Source organism: Helianthus annuus, chromosome 5 (assembly GCF_002127325.2).
Source record: "Helianthus annuus cultivar XRQ/B chromosome 5, HanXRQr2.0-SUNRISE, whole genome shotgun sequence".
Taxonomy (NCBI): domain Eukaryota; kingdom Viridiplantae; phylum Streptophyta; class Magnoliopsida; order Asterales; family Asteraceae; genus Helianthus; species Helianthus annuus.
The window spans coordinates 106,553,961-106,575,350 of NC_035437.2; the positions used below are offsets into that span (position 1 = coordinate 106,553,961).

The 21,390-nt window shown below is 36.5% G+C and overlaps 3 protein-coding genes across 6 annotated transcripts; all 3 read left to right on the forward strand.

The window, feature by feature from the left end:
* Positions 1–8,986: 8,986 nt before the first annotated feature.
* LOC110923812 (F-box protein CPR1-like) lies at positions 8,987–9,742 on the forward strand. The gene has a single exon (XM_022167870.1). It carries the CDS (start codon positions 8,987–8,989, stop codon positions 9,740–9,742), a length of 756 nt encoding a protein of 251 aa, XP_022023562.1.
* A 508-nt stretch (positions 9,743–10,250) lies between these two features.
* On the forward strand, positions 10,251–11,891 carry LOC110921897 (protein YLS3-like). 4 transcript variants are annotated; one of them, XM_022166222.2, is made up of 3 exons: positions 10,251–10,638; positions 11,435–11,510; positions 11,618–11,891. In XM_022166222.2, exons 1-3 carry the CDS (start codon positions 10,284–10,286, stop codon positions 11,676–11,678), a joined length of 492 nt encoding a protein of 163 aa, XP_022021914.1. In that variant the 5' UTR covers positions 10,251–10,283; the 3' UTR covers positions 11,679–11,891. The 4 variants fall into 4 exon arrangements, with proteins under 4 accessions (XP_022021914.1, XP_022021913.1, XP_022021911.1 ...); XM_022166221.2 differs by having other exon boundaries at positions 11,435–11,506; positions 11,598–11,891; XM_022166219.2 differs by having other exon boundaries at positions 11,435–11,506; positions 11,618–11,882.
* Positions 11,892–15,868: 3,977 nt separating this feature from the next.
* On the forward strand, positions 15,869–17,065 carry LOC110922378. The gene is made up of 2 exons (XM_022166695.2): positions 15,869–16,104; positions 16,681–17,065. The coding sequence occupies exons 1-2, from the start codon at positions 15,933–15,935 to the stop codon at positions 16,878–16,880; spliced, it is 372 nt and encodes a 123-aa protein (XP_022022387.1). The 5' UTR covers positions 15,869–15,932; the 3' UTR covers positions 16,881–17,065.
* Positions 17,066–21,390: the final 4,325 nt, after the last annotated feature.

Consider the following 21,390-nt stretch of genomic DNA (forward strand, 5'->3'; position numbering starts at 1 on the left):
ATGTGTAAAGCCAACAAAACAAGTTTTTAAACGGGTCACATTGATAATACCCAACTACTAATGAGTTGGGGTCAATTGCCCGACCAAGCGGTATTTTTAATACCGTAACCCAAGCCCGTATAACGGAAAATAAGTTAAAAGTATTTACCTTTGCAAGTATAAATCCTTAATTGAAATAAATTGCAGACAGCTTTTACTGGTCTCCTATTCTGGAACGAAGGTTTAATATAACCTATTAGAATCCTAACGGGTCTTTAATCTAGCCGTAGCTTAGACCGGTAAGTTTCAAAGGATAGATACGGTTTAATCGCGTGAAAGGCGAAAACCGGGAATGGAATGTGATTTTGACCCAACAAGTTTGAAGACTTGTTTTATAGGGGTATAATAATCACACTCTGTATTTTGGGGTCAAAACAATATGGTTTGACCAGTTTCGGCTAGTTTATGTAAATTAGTTACATAAGCCGAACCGTGCGCGCAAAAGGCGTAACGGGTAACCGTAAGAGTCCTACACTGGTTTCCTAAGTCAATATGCTTTAAAGAGGTTGTGGTATCAGTAGGATACCTTCCATAATGCCCGTAACGAGTTTAAGTTCATATTATGCCCCGTAGGGGTATTTCGGTCTTTTTAAAGATTATAAAAGAGGTTTCTGAGTTCTACAGGAAATCTGAGTTTCCCTAACAGTTTATACAGTCTAAAATACTTTATTTATTATTTAAAATCAGTAGCAACTGGAATCGGGTCAAAAGACCTTGTAGAACTCAAGTTATGGCCGAAAAGGGTATATTCGGTATTTACCGAACCGTTGCCATAACCGCAGGTTATGAGCAGGTTAAAAATAATTAAAAATCTTTAAAAATCTCAAAATATTATTTTACATCAGTGTGTAAAAGGTTTGGTGTCGAAATCTGGGTTTAGATAGGCGTTATGCTAATTGCGCTATTAAATTACTAAAGTTTCCGTAATTTGCGCTATTTAGCATAACTCCTATTCTGGACCTCGGATTGACGTGAAATTTTAGGGACATGCTTAGAAATCAGTAACTAAGGTTATGGTTCTTTCACATGTCCGAAATTCTCGTTTTAAATTAAAAAGGGCGTTACGGTCTACTTTTAGGCATTTAACGGAAATGTGTAAAAGACTCGGACAAATAACGAACCGGTCACAGAGGGTTATACCATCATGTAACCTGGTCCTAAGAGAGTCCTAAGGCATATCTAAATCGAACTTTAACGTGTCAGAACTGAAGTCAAAGCAAAAGTCAAAGCTTTTGCGACTTTCGGCTCCGAACCGGGTCAAAACAGTAAATGGTCGGATCAAACAAGCTTAGACTAGCTAATATACTTATTATCATGTTTTATAAGTGTTTAAAAAGGCTACATATCATCTACATTACCGATTATGCAAGAAATCGCAAAATAGCATTTCTGTTGACTTTTTCTAAGCACGTTTGACTCGACATTTGGACTAGTTAGAGTGGGAATCAGAGGGTGCCCTTTTAGAGGTTTAAAGCCCACATGATTACCAACATATAACTATCTTTGATTCGACAAACCACTGGACCATTTGTGATTTATCGCAAAGTCAATCGTTAATTACGACAGATTGACTTTTAAGCTAAACTATGCATAAACTAAGCCACAAAAGGGTAGACACACTTACAGAAGCTTGGTGCACGATTAGGGATGATAGAAGAATGGATTAGAGCTCCAGAGATGGACTAGAATGCAGATTTGAGGTTTGTGTCATTTGTGCACAATGCCTTGTCTTTTATAGTGAAAAATTTGGCTTAGGATCATTACAACTCACCCTACAATGGATCATGGATGATCAGCAGGTGGCCCTGGGTGCTAGGGGTCATGTAGAGGGCGCCCATGCTTCATTAATTGCCTCAATGATCGTTCACAAGCTCAAACAGCAAGTCTGTCCAAGTATTCTGCATCTGGGACTCGTACGCGGCCCGCATTAGGATTCAGCAACTCGGACGTGGGCCGCATGAATCCTAATGTCAGAAAACGTATCTTCAGCTGGCGCGCGGCCCGCATTAGCTCAACCATAACCTTAACGCGGCCCGCCTGAGGGTTAAATTCCAAGATTTTCAAATCTTTTGTAATGATTAACCTGACCTTTCGGTTTCAAAGGGGTAACTTTGCGATTTGGCCCTCGATTATTTACCACTAAGGGCCTCGTGCCTTTTTCCCGCATTGTTAAGTCCCCGGTTAGTTTAATTACTATCCGAAAAGCCTTAACTTTTATTGTTGACGCTTTTAACCCCTCTCATACGAATTTGATCATAACTTTCTCGTTTTAAAACGGAACTTCGCGAAATTTATATCGTATATTCTAGTGAGCGTATTTTACTGTTACAAAGCCTTGGGTTCGTCAAAGGGTCACTCAGAAGTGTAAATTAAACATGTTGACACAATTAACCCTTGTAGCTTGTAATCTCTCACTTTCTCCCGCGTTTCACTCCGTACGATCCATGATTTATTCGTTTGAAGGTACGAGCATCATTTAGGGTTACTATACAGTATATTTACCCTTCGTTGACATTTATAACCCTTGAATTTACATACTTTCAAGGTTTGTCAACTTTAGTCCTTTATTTAATAGTTAATGCCACGTGTAAACTTATGACACGTGTCAACACATTGTTGGACACAAAATTTCGAGGTGTTACATTGAGCCAGGATTCGATCTTAGAACGAGAGCTATGTCAGATTACGATCCCGGAACAACTTAAGGGGGAGTCTGCTAGCAAAGGGGAGTCTGAAGATAGGAGAGCCAGTTTCAAATCCTGCCGTACACACCAGCTGCTAATGCTGAGGAGAGTAAGAGAGATAGAAGAGAAGATAAAGATTGAAGGATGCTTACAGTGTCAGATACTTTGGAGAGAGTGAGAAGACTGATCAAGATTGAAGACTCGTCATACTGAAGACTCGACACCGAAGACTTCGTCAACATCCATGGGGGAGTCTGTTGGTGCATATGTCTGTCGACTTCGTCTTGTATCGAGTCTTGTATCTAGATAGGATAGACTGGAGCTCGGTAGTCAAAGAAATAGGATTTTAGTGTTGCTTGACCAATTCACATGAACTGGCGGAGCCAGTTCATGCGAAGTGGCCACTTCGCACGAAGCGGTCATGTCAAGTTCATGGGGACTAGCTTGCCTATAAACATGAGAGCTCATGTCTTCATTTGTAACGTTGCTGATTCCGGAGCAGAGGTGCTGCCGAAGTGTCAAGTGGTCTGTAAAGCTTTCAAATCAATATACAAGACAGTTAAAGTGATTCCTAGTGTATCAAGCTGATTCACCATCAATACGTCTGTTTCCGCCTCTCGTATTGATCAAAAACTCTTCTGATAGACTCGTTTAGGTCGAATCTCGATCCTACAAAGGGTTACCTACATTTCTGGGTTGTTCTTGGACAGTGAACTTTCTTGGTAGAACCTACAGGTTCAGACGAAAGAAGAAACTACTGCATATGCTACGAGCTGGGACGAGCTCAAAGAACTTATGAGGAAGAAGTACTGCTCAAGGGCTGAGATTCAGAAACTTGAGACTGAATTTTGGAACTTAAAGATGAATGTGCCTGATGTTGCTAGATACATCCAACGTTTCCATGATTTGTCAAGGGTTGTTCCCTACTTGGTGGAGCTCGAGTTTAAGAGGATTGAGAAGTTTATCTGGGGACTTGCTCCAGAAATTCTGAGCATGGTTACTGCTTCCAAGCCTCCTACTATCAGTGAGGCTATTGAATTGGTTGTTGCCCTCACTAAGGAGGCGGTGCGTTTAGGGAAATTCTCAAAGTCAGGTACTAACAAAAAGGAGACTCGTGTGGAGTCTTCAAGTGATAACAAGAGGAAGTTTTTGAACTTGAAGAAAGGCACCCGAGCAAACAACGACAACTCGAACTCTAACAGCGAAGGGAAGTGAACTCACATGGTGGTACTAAAGCTTAAGGAGCAACCAACGGAGCAAGTGGTAAAGGTTATTTGGGTTCCAATCCCAAGTGCGATAGGTGCAAATTTCATCATGAAGGTCGATGCACGAGGGTTAAGTGTGAAAAATGTGGTAAGGAGGGGCACAACAAAGAAACATCTGGGGTAGGAACGGGAGGAAGAAACGCAAACCATGGAGGTAATGGTAACAACAACCACGGTGGTAATGGAAATCAAGGCGGAAACAATAACAACAATCAAGGTGGAAATGGTAATGGCAGAGGCCAAGGTCGTTATGGTTGTGGAGATATGAGGCATTTTTAAGAAGGATTTCCCTAAGGAAAATCAAGCCCGTGGAAAGAGTTTTCACGATAGGAGCACGTGAGGCATACCAGGACCCGAACGTTGTTACGGGTACGTTCTCTATAAACCAACACTTTGCATCCTTTCTATTTGATACTGGCGCCGACTTTAGCTTTATATCTATAGAATTTAAGGATATACTTGGCCTAGAAACGAGTAAACTAGACGTCCCGTATTCTATAGAATTGGCGAACGGAAAATTAGTCGAAGTGGATGAGATTATTAAGGGTTGTACACTCGAGCTTGGGGAGCAAAAAATTTCTATCGACCTTTTACCAGTTGGTTTGGGTAGTTTTGATGTAGTTGTCGGAATAGATTGGTTGTCCGACAACTGGGCGGAAGTGGTTTGTCACGAGAAAACCATTCGCATCCCGCTGTCAAACGAAGAAACGCTCGTGATTCATGGGGAGAAGCGCGAGACACCCCTACGAAGCATTAATTGCATGAAGGCGCAGAAGTTTCTCCAAAAAGGCTACATAGCCTTCCTCGCCCTTGTAATCGATAAGGAAACCAAGGAGCCAAAGTTAGAAGACATCCCCGTTGTGAAAGAATTTCTAGAAGTCTTTCCCGAAGACTTGCCTGGGTTACCTCCACAACGACAAGTGGAGTTTTGAATTGATTTGGTGCCAGGAGCGGCACCAGTGGCGAAAGCACCATATTGATTAGCTCCGTCAGAAATGCAGGAGCTATCAACTCAGCTGCCAGAGTTGCTAGACAAGGGATTTATTAGGCCGAGCTTCTCACCTTGGGGAGCTCCGGTGTTGTTTGTTAATAAGAAAGACGGCAGTTTTCGCATGTGCATTGACTATAAGGAGTTAAACAAACTGACCATCAAGAACCGATACCCCTTACCGAGAATTGACGACTTGTTCGATCAACTACAAGGTTCAAGTTATTACTCCAAGATTGATTTGAGGTTGGGTTACCATCAGTTGAGAATACAAGAGAAAGTATCTCCAAAACGACCTTTAGAACTCGCTACGGACATTGCGAGTTTCTTGTTATGCCGTTCGGCTTAACCAATGCACCGGCGGTCTTCATGGACCTCATGAACCGCGTGTGTAAGCTGTATTTGGATAAGTTTGTGATTGTGTTTATTGATGATATCCTAATATACTCGCAAACCAAAGAGGAGCATGAGTAACATTTGCGAGCTATTTTGGAAGTCTTGAAAAAGGAACAACTTTATGCGAAACTTTCGAAGAGCGAATTTTGGATTCGCGAGGTGCAATTCTTAGGCCATGTGGTAAATGAGAAGGGAATTCATGTCGACCCAGCCAAGATTGAGGCGATCAAAAATTGGGAGGCACCTAAGACCCCAACTGAGATACGACAATTTCTGGGGTTAGTGGGCTACTACAGACGATTCATGGAGAACTTTTCGAAGATTGCTCAACCACTAACGTCCCTAACCTAGAAGGATAAGAGATTTGATTGGGGCAAAGAACAAGAGACGACTTTTCAACAATTAAAAGATAAACTTTGTGACGCACTTGTTTGAAGCAATTGAAATTCAGAATGAAAACAGTCCCTCTCATCCACACATTACTGAGAGTATAACCCAACAAATGAGTGTGTCTGAACCAATTCAATCTGCTATCCTACAAACAGTTGAGGAGGTTATGCTCGTTGAGTTTTATGAAACTCTTGGTGGTAGTTCAAGTGGAGCAGCCACTACAACTGTTGAACCCATTGGTTATCAGTTGGACAGTGGTTACATCATTAAGACTCCCTTGAAGACAACCGCTATTGAGGTTACAACTGTAATCTCTGCTTCAGTGGGAAGTCCCCAAAACCAAGAAAAAGGGGCATTTGTTTCTGATGATATGGAGTCTTCTCCTATTATCAAAACAAATATAACCACTTAGGTGGGAATTCAGATGATCCTATTAAAGTAGGTGATGAATTAAGATATAAGGATTTGACGGTTAGAATGTCTACCATTGAAACATCTGTTGCTGAAATGAAAGAAAAGATGAAGCAGATGATGGAGCTTTCTAAAAGTCAGCCTAGCACTCAGCAAATTGCCAATGAGCTTTGGAATTCTGTGCAACCCATCCTTCAAGCTCAGAGGAATTTGGCTGAAAGGAACCACAATTCGCATTTGGAATTTATCAGAAATATGGTTGATGTTAGGTATAAAGACACACAAGCAGACGTTCGGAACATTAAGGAACATCTGTTCAAACTTACTGGCTCTACCCCTACATCAATCTTTGAGAAAGACGATGATGATGATGATGATGATGCTAAAAAAGGGGAGAAAGATTCACTGAGAAATTTGCCACCTGATTCAAAAGCTAAACCAAAACCAAAGGTGCAACAACAGCCAGAGTCAGCTGAACAAAAATCTTCTACAAAAGCTTCAGAAGCTGGAAAGGAAAAAGGGATTGATGAGATCCTAAACAAGAAAGGTGAAGAGATAGCTTTGGAAAAGCAGAAGAAGCAAGATACAAAGGAAAACTACTACTCCTACAGAAATTGTATCCTCTGCTAAACCTAAACCCAAACCTTCTCCAGAAAAACCACCACAAAAGAAGGAGAAAATAGCTTCAACACCATCATCACCAATTCAGCCAATAGATGCTGATACAACAAAAGTATCAGCAGATGTTAGCCAAACAGCTGCTGAGACACCAGTTGTTTCAGCAGAAGTTTGTCAAACATTTGCCATGATCATTGTCACTACACCAACAACATTCCAACCACCTCCAACATCACAAAGATTTCCCACACATTCACCTTCACCACCAAAATGTGCTCCTTCACCAGAAAAACCTAAACCCAAATCTTCTCTAGAAAAATCACCACAAAAGAAGGAGAAAATAGCTTCAACACCATCATCACCAATTCACCCAATAGATGCTGATGCAACAAAAGTATCAGCAGATGTTAGCCAAACAGCTAATGAGACACCAGTTGTTTCAGCAGAAGTTTGTCAAACATCTGCCATGATCATTTTCACTACACCAACAACAATCCAACCACCTCTAACATCAGAAAGATTTCCCATACATTCATATTCACCATCAAAACGTTCTCCTTCACCAGAAATTATGTCCACACGTAAGAGAAAAATTCATGTTGCGTTAGAAGATGATGAGGAGATTAATCACCAATCCACGTATCATCTGCCCCCATTCAAAACAGTCTATCCTCATCATTTCCACCCAACCCACTTCATCCCTTCCAATTGCTGTACTACCATCAGTCATTCCCCTGGAAGCTCAATATCCTCTGGAGTTAGTCATTGCTAAAGGTGAAACTGAATCATTCTTCACAATAGAGGATCCATCTAAAAGATCCTTCCCATCTCTTTATGGCTATAAGAAGCCTCAAAACTTAGATGAGTATCTAAAATTAAAAGTAACACAGGCTGAGGTTATAGCAAGAGAGAATAGCATAGGGATGGATGACAGGGAATACCAGAGGTTCTTATCATTTCAGCTTAGCAAAGTTAGAAAACTTGAAGACTTTGCTAAAGACCTGAGTAAATCCATGTCTGAGAGGCCAATAATTCTTGAGCATCAGATGCAACTGAGGGATGATTACGTTGAAACTTAAGTTGTATTCAAATTCTATTAAGTTTGTTAGACATCTTTTATATGTACTTATATCTATAAACAGTTTACATTATCAATGGGTGGATACTCCCTTTTTTGGATAGGAGTAACTGATATATTAACCGATGATCTATGTTTATAGTTGTCTATTAGCTATAATAGATAACATGTTTTGGTACAATATCTATATACCTATTTATACTTTCTATTAAAATGTGTTATGTATGGTTTTTTTAAAACCACCCGTGTTTGCACACGGGTCTTACTACTAGTTTACATTATCTACTCCAGTTTAGGATATAGTTCAGGTTTTTTTTTTTCAGTGGTTGTTCGATTTTTTCCGTCGTGGAGGTGATTTGGGGGTGGTGGCGGTGATGGTGGTTATGATAGTGATGGTGGTGTGGAGGTGTTACGGTGATGGTGGGTTTGTGGGTGGGATTATTTTATTAGGAAGTGGGCTCCACAAGTGCTCCATGTGGTTTTGTAAAATATATCTATTTTAGTGTTTTAATTTAATACTAAGGGGCATGTTGGTTATTTTACATAGATTTAATGGAGAAAACTAACGAACATCCACTTCAGAGACTATCCAAGTAACAAACTCTCAAACTACATAGAACACCGACATAATTTTAAAAAAATTAGAGATTATAGGTGTTAGGCCACAGGGGGCACTCCGTTATTTTTCACCGTGATGGCATATATAACGCGTGATGGCACAATTCTTCCACCGCCACTGTAACATTAACGCGTGATAGAATAACGAAAACACGATTTCGTTATTTTTTCAACGCCGTGATGATATTATTTTGTGAGGGTAGTTGTTGGTTGGGGGAAACTGTTGGGTGTGGTGGTGAGTGATGACCACCCCCACTAAAAAAGTTGTGAGTGATGAAAAAATGATTGCTAATATGGCGAAACATGATTGAATATTATGAGTGATGAAATTTTATTAGAAACCCCTCTTATTTTATAAAAACATATGTAATATCCATGCATTTTACTCTTGATAAAAGAAACCGGAAAAAAAAAAGAGTTGTGTTAAACGAGTCTTAAAATTCCCCTCGCTGTCTTTCTGTTTTCCCCAAAAAATGGAAACCGAGAAGAACAATCGAAGATGACTGATGGTCAATTATGCTCAACCGTCATCATCACCCAAAAAATGGAAACCGTACTAGATGAAGAAGAAATTTCATGCTCAACCGTCGTCATCACCCAAAAAATGGAAACCCTACTAGGTGAAGAAGAGGAACAATCGCAGACGACTGATGCTCAATCGGATCTGATACCAAACTTTTCATGCTCAAATGTCATCATCGAAGAGATCTTCTCCAGACTCCCAGTCCAATCCATCCTTCGATCCAGATCCGTGTGTAAGCCATGGCATTCCTTCATCTCCGATCCATCATTCACCAACTTCTACTTCTCTCGTGCCACTCTTCGCTTATTCCTCTCTGCTTACAATAATTCCACTCGCAAACGATACTTTCTCTCCGCTGCTCATGACGGTGGATCCGTCACTCGTCTCATCACACTGGACAACACTCTTTCGATCAACGATGCAGCAGAAGCCGAGCATTTGAACGGGTTAGTATGCTTTACTTCCGCGAATGGCCGCTTAACTCCCAACGACGCCTTTGTTCTTAACCCTAGCACGCGTAACATTTTTAAACTCCCTGTTACTTATGGTAGTAGTAGTAGTGAGGTGTATACCTGTTACTTATTTGGGTTCGATGAGTCTAGAAATGAACATAAGGTTTTGAACATCAGGATAAGTGGCGATAAGCGTTTTGAACCGTCTGCGGTTGAGATTTTGATTTTCTCTATGTCAAGTTATTCATGGAGAAAAGTAAACGTGGAGCAGACGTTTTAGATCAGTTCAAGTCACTCTCAAGCATCCGTTATGCTCAGAGCGTGTGGAGTTTGATCAAATCAAGTGTTATGTTGAAAGCATCGTGCCTTTGCAGAGGAACATAACAAGGACTTGATGACCCAGTAGAAGAAGTTATGTTTGAAGAAGTTTCTTCACGTCGTCTTACATTGCAATCTTGTGTTCTTGAATAAGTTTTCGCGTTGGTTAACTGCTTAAAATCTGCTTTACAAAATGGACAATTGTGGTATGTTTTCGAATGATGCAATTTTATGATAGTTAATAGCGTATGATTGTTACTTTGATCATCATGCCAGGATATAAATATATATAATTGTCAAGTAATACATGTGTTTCTGGAATATTATAAATCTAGGAACTTTTCTATCAGAGAATAACAGTTGAAACCCAACTACACCAATACATGTATTATGCATTTCTATAGTCAAATGCACATAACTCATGTTGCAGATCACACTCAACCAGTGAGTAATGCATTTATATTTTCACTCTAGAGTTCAGACTTTCACCACTCAGCAACACCATGTCTTCTTCCATTGCCACCACCTCAATGGAAGCCCTGCTTCTTCTGTTGATCATCACAAACCTTCCCTCCCTGACCATGACCCAACCCAACTTGCCAGTGACACCCACCTTTGTTCAATGTGGGCCACGTATCCTTCCGCTAGCCGTGTGTGCACCATTCGTCCAAGGTAGATCCACTGACCCGTCTCAGTCATGTTGTGATAACTTGAGGCATGTGAACGACCAGCAGCCCCGGTGTTTGTGCCTCTTGCTCAATAACTCAGCTTTGAGCTCTGCTTTCCCCATCAACACGACACTTGCTATGCAACTTCCGCTTATATGTAGTGTCCAATTTGACATTGTCTCGTGTACAGGTTGGGTTTGTGTTTTTATTTTTAATATTCATGTCTAGAGGTGTTCATAGGTTTAAAATCAAATTGGGTTTGGGACCTAAAATGAAATATTATGATTATAACATTTTACTAATTTAAGCTGGTTTGGCATGATTTTGTTCGGTCCTGAACTCGATCATGAATCGAATAAACAATTGGGATGGTGTTGTGTTAATAGTTTAAAATAACATAAAGATATTAATGTAGAAGTAAATATAGAATCCGTTTTAGCCCGAAACTAAGGAGTGTTAATAAGCGCTATTAAATTGGCTGTATCGTCTAAACTGAATCAAGCAAGTCTGAGATTTATACGAGTTTTTGTGGTTAAATAGTCCGTCTAACAGTTGGCCGTCTAACAAGTTGGAACTTGTGTTGGTTGTTCAACCGTTTTTTAATTTATTTTTATTTTTTGTTATATACAGGTTATGTAATACAGACGCACAATTAAAAGATGATTTGCCTGTCAAAATGCCAAAACCGGCATTACCTACCCACCCAAACAACTCATGTTGTTTGATGTGTCGTTGGAAACCGTTGTTCGAGGTTTTATGTTTATCTAAACTGACTGAGCCGGACCATAAACACCCTACTTAGAATCAATTTTTGAAAATATCTTGAACCATAAACCAATCAGTTTTTTAAAATCTCGAAACAAGAGGCAAATAAACATTGCAGGTTTTCGTCTGGTTTTATAGTTTTGTTTGTCTGGCCATAGGATTGAACACTCCTAGTTGATGATTATATGTGTTGACTTGCTCCCATTTTTGGTTTCTTGAAGGGGCACCTTTGCCATCCATATCGCCTACGCCACAAGTTTCTTTAGGATCAACTACCAATTCTACTATTGTTTGCAAGTAACTTTAGAAAACCTTTTTGTGCCCATTTATTTTAAAAGAGACTTAAATTCATAACTTAAAGATGCAACTATGAGATGATGTTAGCTTTTGAATGGTTATGGCAGCTTCCCCTATGGCGAGTGCAATTCCAAAATCCGGGTTTATGGGATTAGGATTTTACCATAACTACGCCATGAAGTTTAAGGGATCGCCGCGATTGAAGATGTTGGGCATAGTGATTTGCATGTCGACTAGCATGTTGTATTGAACACTTTGTAGCTTTAATATGTTAGTTATATCGATCGTTTATAAGTACTTCTATTATTAAGTTGTTCGTCATATGAAAACTGATAACCTTTGGACTTTAATAACATTTATCGATTCCACTAATCCCTTTCATGGTTTTATGACTACTTGACTTGGATGTGGTAGCTTTTACTGGACCCAAACCATTAACTACAAACTATTGGTTTCGCAATAAGTCCAGGTTTTCTCTGGAAGCTTATTGTTTCTAAGAAATCAATAAAGATGTTAAGTAGATTTTTATTTTTATTTTCTAAGAAATCAACAAAGATGTTAAGTAGATTTTTTTATTATTGTATTATTATCAAATTTAGAGTTGTGTAGTTATATAATATGCACGTTTTACATGAAAAATAATACTTAGAATGATGATAATTTCATGTGCAAGTCCATATGTCATAACTTAATGGTACGGAAAGTGACGGACCTAGGATTTTTTTTCTGAGGTGCAGAATATTTTTAAAGATTTTAGACCCCTAGCTATATAAAAAAATCGGTTCATAGCGGGTCGGATCGGGTCGGGTCCTATAAAACAAGTAAACACAAACAAACAAAGGTTCATAGCGGGTCGAATCAGATCGGGTCGGGTCAATTTCAATTTTCAAACAATCAAACCCTAGTTCCTAACTTCTTATCACATTAAGAAACAAAAAAGCATCAAAGTTCAAACCATCCCTACTTCTATTTCTCTTAATCATTAAATAAAAGAACAAAAAAACTTATCTAAAACATACATTGGTCTTAAATTAGAAGTAGTGGCGGAACCAATGTATAAGGAGGGGTAGCACGGGCTACCCCTCAACTCCCTTTTCGTAGTGTAAAAATATCCTTCAATTTCGTCTACGTATTGTAAGATTTTTATCTTTTTATACAAATGATACCTCTAATCCAAAAAAAAAAAAAAGGGATACCCCTGATTTTTTGGCTAGCTCCGCCACTGATTAGAAGAATCCGGCGAAAAAAAGTGGTTCAACCCCTTTCCTCTTGAGAAATTGCGGCATAATTTCCCTACTCATTGTTCCTTCCTAATCCTACCACATACAAAATAAACAAGGATCTTCAAGTGTTCAAGCATAGCCCATATTCCTTAATTTTCAATTTAAAATTTTGAATTTCAAGCCCTAGTAATTGTTATTTACCAACCAACAATCATATAATCAACAAAACCACCCAACTAAAGACTAGAACAACCCAAAAATACATAAAAACATATAATATTTTAAACCTTTTTAACAAATATATATATATATATATATATATATATATATATATATATATATATATATGTGTGTGTGTGTGTGTTTCTAGAATCATATAGTCAATAAGAGATTAAAAAACAACAAACTCATCCTATAAAGACTAGAACAACCCTAAATTACCTCAAAACACATAAAAGTTTAAACTTTTTTAACCAATCCTAAAATCCTATTATCTCTTGACTCTTGAATAAAATCGCATAAACATCAAAATAACAAAAAAAAAAAAAAAAACAAAAAAACAAAACAAAACATGTACCTGTCTGGGGCGGCCTGAATTAACCATTTTGCAGTCCACGGCCGTAATTATGTTGTTGTTGGGCGCTGAAGTGAAGCAGAGGGATGGCGGGAGTCGCTGGCAAGTGGCAGCGATTTGGTATTTTTTTTTATTATTATGTGACTGATTTTGTTTAACAAAACTTGTAGTTGGGTTGGGCTTGACTGGGTATTAAGTTATTGGGCTTGATTGATTAATTTAAGTTTTATTAAAGGGTTAGTGGACTAACTTGTTTACATAATTTGATCGGGTTTCAATCCGTGTTCACAATTTTTTTTATATAAATTCCTAACTTTTTTTTCTAAGTGGTGCGGACTAAAATTTTCAAGGGGTGCGGTCGGAATTTTCCAAGGGGTGCGGTCAGAATTTTTCAAGGGGTGCGGACGAAAATTTCCAAGGGGGGCGGTCGGGATTTTTTGCGAAAAATACCACTAATTTTTTTTCAAGGGGTGCGGCCGTCTACCCACCCCATAAGGTGGGTCCGCCCCTACGGACAATTCTAATCGTGTCTTATACAAGTTATCTATTGCCACTCCTAGACATGAATCATACCTGTTATGGTTTGACAAATATTAGAAACCAAATCCTTAAATCCATAATTCCTGAAAAAATGACCATGCATGCTACGTTGAAAGAATGGTTAAAATCATGAGTGTTGATATAGAAGTTGTATATTTTTGCGAATATTTATACACATCTGAAACTTTTCAAAAATTATTATACAACAAAAATTAATGCAAATTATATAATAACTAAAATAATAATCAAACCAGTGACAAAACCATAAATCTTAGCCGGAGGGTCCATACATACATACCTATATTCGTTGATGTATAATAATATTAGAGAAACACAAAATTAAAAATCTGAATAATCTTGATACTAAATTAAATTAACTCACAGATAAAAAGGAATAAAAACTAAGAAAGCCAGTATAAAAAAGAATTACTTGAATTTATTGTATTTATTTAAAAAAGTGTGCATCACATTGGTTAGCTATTGCTTTGTACTTTCTTATGACCAGCTACAAGTATTTACTATTTACCCACATCTTCCTCGTAAACAAAATCTGATGAACCATTTTAAGTTTAGCGTGACTTCACATAAATCAGAGTTCAAGTTTATATGCTCTATATTAGACGATTTAGCGCGACTTCACATAAATCAGAGTTCAAGGGGTGCGATTGAAAAAATTCATGAGGAGCGCTCGGGATTTTCACGTATCCGTAACAATAAAAGAAAAAAACTTGGCCATGTATCCGTCCCCGATCAATGGTTTAGCTTATGTCAATGTGGGGCTAGCTTAGACAAAAGAAGTAGTTTACAATATTTGATGTAAAGTGAATACGAGTAACATTTGCCATAAAAAAACTTAGCTTATGGTTTAACACCACCTCTATTTTCACAGAACATGTGTTTGATCGGTCCACAAAATTACCTTCAGCAACATCCACTAAGTGATATTGAACATCTGTTTCCACACAAGGTAACTGCTCTTTGTTATCCGTTACCCTGTTTTGGTGATAGGAGAAATGAAGTAGATGTTTCTTACCTCGCTTTTCCATTCTCACTGCTGCTAGCTGCTGGAATCATAACACAAAACAAAGAATTGTATTTATAAAAGCAAATTCAAAATGTTATTGTTTCATAAATATTACTAGTCGTTGGGAAACATAGATAGTTACAGTGCAAGTCAGAGTAACAGTAAAAAGCACATACATCACTAAATCAGTATACATATCACAAAGAACAACCATGAAAAACATAACAGAAACTTAAGTCTTTGAACTTCAACCCCTTTCTTAGCAACTTCCTTTGCCTTCAATAGCTTTAATTCTGCATTCTCCATATTTGTGCTCAACAGGGATGGAACAAGCCTCTCACATCTGGGACATGAAATTGGAGGATCAATCCATTGAAACAACCCACACCCATCGGTTTGCAAATGTTAAAACTCAACATCATACACTGTTTATTTATGAATCAGGTAGAAAACAATGATGAACAAACTAACAAACACTTACACAACAAAGAATTCTTCTCCCTGAATTACCTTCGACACAAGATGTTCTAATGCAAGTAGCAGCACCACATGAGCATACTGCATTGGACTGACCACTGGTATTGCTAGTCCACGAGGTAGCGGCTGCCATTGAAGAGGATCTTGAAGATGATGGTGGCTTCTCTCAAGTTGCAGGGTTTATAAAAGAAGACCCTCTTTTTCGAGTTGCACTTTCAATCCCTAAGGATCATAAAGGTCATTTAACATAACTGACGTTACACTAACGTCAGTTTGCACCAGGGGCTTGATTGAATCAAATTGACAACGACAAGGACCAGACTGTTTAATTTTTTTCAAATGAGGACTGAACCTGCGTTTGGGTGTAAACCCCAGGGACTGAAACTGTACTTCACTCAAACTTTAAACCTTGTGAGAAAAACAAAGTTTTGGTAAAAAATGTATATCTTTCTAACTACAAGGGTGCCGAGTGTTAATCCTGAAATCCTTGTCATATATACTCCACCAACACCCCCATTTGGTCATTCAAATTTCAAATTCAAACTCGAAATAGGGTTTCGAAAATCAAAATCACTCAAATCGAGATGGCTTCATCGGCGGACATGAAGGGATTCTACAAGCAGAAGAAGAAAAATGCAGGAATCAGTAAACCTTCGTCTACCAAATCCAAATCGAAGTCCAAAAACGCTGCGAGTTTTGGAGCGAGTGTCGCTCAACCTCCTGCTCTTGTAGCCCATGGTTCTCTTGATCTTCAAGGTGAGTAAACTATTATTGTTGGAAGAACAATTGTTGTTTAGAATTGGATCATGTTTATGTAGCTAGGGTTTCAATTTTTGCATTTAGGTTGTCGACGAATTGAATGTTATATTTACGTTACAAATGTTAATTTTATTTTAAATTTTCGTAGACTCTTGGTGTATTCATTAATTTTGTTCACTTGAAACTGATTTATAACTGTTTAATTGCATCGATTAGTTCATCAACTATATTTGTTTGATAACTTCATTTTACAGAAAATGAGAGTTTACAGCAACTACTGTAGAGTTGAAATTTTTCATAACACGAAAATTTTTATTAAAAAAGATGGATTTAACATTGTTTTTGGTTCCAAACCATTGGTTACCAGAAGCTAGAACTGGACACGTTTTTAAAGTTGAAAATAATTTTTTTTTTTGATATTTCAACAAATGTGTTTTTTTGGTGTTCCAGACTTTTACATGAATAGTCTTATGTGTCACCTTTTAAAGTCTTTAATTTGAGTATAACCTGTTTTTTAAGATTACAATTTCAAAATGTTGCTTTTTCTGATGTGAAACATTATTGAACTACCAGAGAATCGCGATGCAAATGAAGAGGTATTAAGGCAATTTGACATGAACATGATGTACGGGCCATGTGTTGGGATGAAGAGAATTGACCGCTGGAACAGGGCTTCTTCACTGGGGTTGAGCCCGCCTGATGATGTTTATCGTCTCTTGACGTCTGCTGCAAGTGAGGTTTGTGCCGACTCCTTGTGGGATGCTCGTGTTTGACCGTTGTAACAAGTCAACAAAATACACACAATGTGTGCTATTAGGCTTTGTTGTCGTAGTCCAAAAAACCTTTCTGTTTGTTGCCCTGTACAGTCTCTAGCTGTCTAGGGTGGTTTGTCGTGCTATGTTGATCTTGTTATGGTTAATCTTTATGTTTTAAGCTAAGTATCAATGCTTTTGATTTATCTTCTTTTTTTTTTTATGCTTAGTTTTGTTTTATAACAATTGGGTTTCTGTTATATGGGCATGGATTTAAAAGTAGGCTAGCATGGCGTTTTCATATCCCTTTTGATGGCGCGCAAAATTATGGGTTTTGTGATCAATTTGAAGCTCGTGTTTGCATACATGTTTTAAAAAGATTGATGAGACTCTGGTGTGGGAGTGAATTCACAGTTCACACGCTCTTGTTCCAAGGAAAATTAGCATGAGATGTTTTCAAGAAGACAACGTTTGATGTGTGTGATCGACGACATGAATTGGTTCTTTGTTCCAGATAGTAAAACCACATTAATATAATATTTTATATTTTCTAACTTACGATTTACAAACCACAAATTGTTTTTGTATCAAATGGTTAGTTCATACTTTTTTTTAGCATCAGCCTTCAACATATCTCAGTGAAAATGTTACATGTACAAGGAACTAATGGACTATTATTAAGGATCAAACCTTCATACATGCTCAACTAGTTTTACAAGTCTTCTACTTCACGTCTCCTTTTTGGGTTCAAGTTTTAGGCCCTTGGGGATACAGGATGATCGTAAAGAGTCAAAATTGTACAAACCGCTTGTATTACAAGCCCTCGAACCAGTAAAATGACTTTAAACACTAATCGTGCACACTGCTTGTCTTACAAACCCTTTAAACCGGTAAAATTGTTATATGTGACTTCAAACATGTGATGCGAGTGCAACACTTAAGTATCCACTTACAATAAACGCCAATACGACAGTGGACATCATAAATGCTATCAAAGATCCTTCACAAGCCTGGTACCTGTGGGCATGGTTTTGCTGTTAGAACACTAAAAGGACCAAATGGTCGAATCTTGAACATATAAAAGATCCTTCACAACCCTGTGGGCATGGTTTTGCCATTGGAACACTAAAAGGTAGAATCCATTAACGAATAGTGCATCAAAACTGCCACCGTTGTTTGAATCAATGAAATTAGTTTTTGCAGTGGGATATATTCTAAAAGTACCGATTATACACAATGCCCCAAACCAACTTTAGCATTCACATCCCTTTCATCTTGTTTACCCTATAATTTCATTAAAAATAAGAGTTAATTGCCAAAATCACCCTTGAGGTTTGGGCACATTTGCCATTTTCGTCCAAAATGACACTTTTGTACCATTTTGCCCCCCACGTTTGTAACATTTTGCCATTTTCATCCAAACCACTAACTTAGTTTATTTTTTCTGTTAAGTTAAAGGATATTTGGATGAAAATGACAAATATAAACCACAGGGACGAAAATGGCAATTATGCTCAAACTCTTTTTAATTTCTTTTATTTAGTTAATTTTGTCACATATATAATAAAAAAGAATATACATGCAATTTTTATACGAAAAAATAATAGTTTTGTCACATATTTTTTTTTTATAAATTTTCATCCATCCACTAAGTTAATTTTTTTCTATTAAGGCGAAAGATGTTTTAAATTTTATAAATTAATTTTTTGTATCAAGGTTATTATATGTTGTCTTTTGTTCAATAGAACTTTGTTTTCTTTCTCTAAGTAACATTAATATTTCGATTCTGTTTTTGAGAGTTTAACAAGAAAATAGCTCGTTGTGAAAAGTGTTTATCACAAAATATTAGATGGCATTATACTTACTATTTGGTGGGTAATTTTAAGGTTTGGTAACGGTACGTTGTTTGATGGGGGCACTAGCTTTTGTTTTTCGTTAGGGGCGAATTTAAAAAAGTAGAAGATGAATTAAAAACTTGGTATATATGATAATATTTGTTTATTTGACATTTTTCTATAAGGTCACAAGCATTTTAGTTTTATAAAAATTAGAGGTTTAAGTAGATTTATTTTTATAAAATTGATCTATATAAACAATTGGAAATTAATTTCTGTATTAATTTATAAAACTTAAAACACCCTTCGCCTTAATAGAAAAAAATTAACTTAGTTAGTGGTTGGATGAAAATTTAAAAAAAAAAAGATGTGAGAAAACTATTATTTTTTTTCATATAAAAATTGCATGTATATTCTTTTTTATTATATATGTGACAAAATTAACTAAATAAAAGAAATTAAAAAGAGTTTGAGCACATTTGCCATTTTCGTCCCTGTGGTTTATAGTTGCTATTTTCATCCAAATATCATTCAACTTAACAGAAAAAATAAACTAAGTTAGTTGTTTGGATGAAAATGGCAAAAAGTTACAAACGTGGGGGGCAAAATGGTACAAAAGTGTCATTTTGGACGAAAATGGCAAATGTGCTCAAACCTCAGGGGCGATTTTGGCAATTAACTCTAAAAATAATTACATTTTCTCTCCCCTTTCAATTAAATAGTATTTTTTATATTTTTATCATTACATTTTCTCTCTCCTCCGCTTACAATCACTTTCAATATATATTAAAAATTTATAGAGGGTGAACGGTATCCTCTCAAATTTATAGATGAAGAGTAACATTTTCTCTCTCATTTACTCACAACCACCTACAGTCACTCTTCATAATATAAAAAGCTCTCTCACAGAATTTGAGGGACGGATTATGAATGCTCTTTTCTTACTAGTGAAATTAGTTTTTGCAGTGGGATATATTCAAAGTACCGCTTATACACAACGCCCCACAACAACGTTGTTATCTTGCTAAAAACCATTGAAACACCGGGAATCGGGGATTCCATGTTTAGATGTTGTGTTTGGTAGTAAAACATGGTTCGTATCAACTCGGGAATTGTTGGGTTCTTTTTTAACCATAAAAAAGCCCAACCCAAGTTATTATTTTCATGGCCGGCCTTGGGGTGGGCGGGGAGGACCACCGGCTAGGGCCCGGTATTTCGAGGGGCACGTTTTTTTCTGAAAAAAACCCTATATGTATATGTAAAATATTTTTTTTAATAGGGTACACCAATACAAACACCAACATAGACCCTCTTACAAAACTATTCTTATGGTTTACATTATTTCTTAACCCCTTTGTCATTAAGTTTAGACCTTTAGTGAGCACAATACCCAATTTCGTTAAGGCCTAATGACACATTTTTCAAGCTCGAACAGGGTACACGAATTGTTAGGGCTGGCCCTGACTATTTTGTTTTAGCATGTTAAATGAAAAAGAAAACTTCATGTCCAAATTATATATTATATATTATATATATTATATATTATATATATTATTGACAAGGTTTATGAATAGTAACTTTATTTTCATAATAATATATAGTTTTTTATTATTCTATTATTTAATATTATAATAGTATATTTACTTTTAGTTTAACATATTTTTATATTATTATTTTACTTTTACAAAACCATATTTTCTTTTTCATTTATTATTTATTATTTTAATTTATTTGTTCATAAATAGTAACTTTATTTTTATAATACTATATAACTTTTTAAAATTCAATTATTTGAATATTATAATAATATATTCACTTTTAAGTTTAACATATTTTATATTATTATTTTACTTTTGTAAAACCATATTTTCTTTTTCATTTATTATTTATTTTTTTAATTTATTTTTCTCCTTAAATCATATTTTCGTTTTCGATTAGTTTGATATTTCTTTAATAATTAATTTTTTCTATGACCATAAACAATGATTTCATTTTTATAATAATATATAATTTTTTAATATTTTATTATTTAATATTATAATACTTTATTATTATATTTACTTTTAAGTTTTAACATACCTTTTGTTTTATTTTACTTTTTTTTAAACTATATTTCTTTTATCATTTATTTTTTTTCTTTTAGGAATTTATTTTCTTTTTTTAATCATATTTCCATTATCAATTAATTTCAGATTTCTCTAATAATTTACGTTTGTTAATTTTTTTCTAAAAACTTAGGTACGAATTGTGTTTAATTATTTCTCTCTACATTCCGGTATAAGTTTTATTAAAATGAAATCGTATTCAAAATAGAGTATTTATTTGGTGTCTTAAAACTGTATGATGATAAGCTAAACCGATTCTGACGGTTTGCCTTTCTAAACAACATGCTTCAATTTAAAATGGGAAATTGGTCTGTAATAATCTCACCTAGACCTTATTGGCCATTAATAATCCCACCTCAGAATATTCCCCCCACCAGTCCCACCTTTCACCTATTTTTCCTACAATGGTCCCCTGTTAAAAAAACTTAACGGAGTTAAGCTTTTTTCCAAATTACAAATAGATTTTTTAGGGTTTTTGATTAGAACGACGATACGAGTCCATTGATGTAAAACTTGCCTCGAAACGGTGCTCGAAACGGTGAAAATGGCGCTTCAATTTGGGTGATTTCCAATTAACCAAAATCAAGTCAG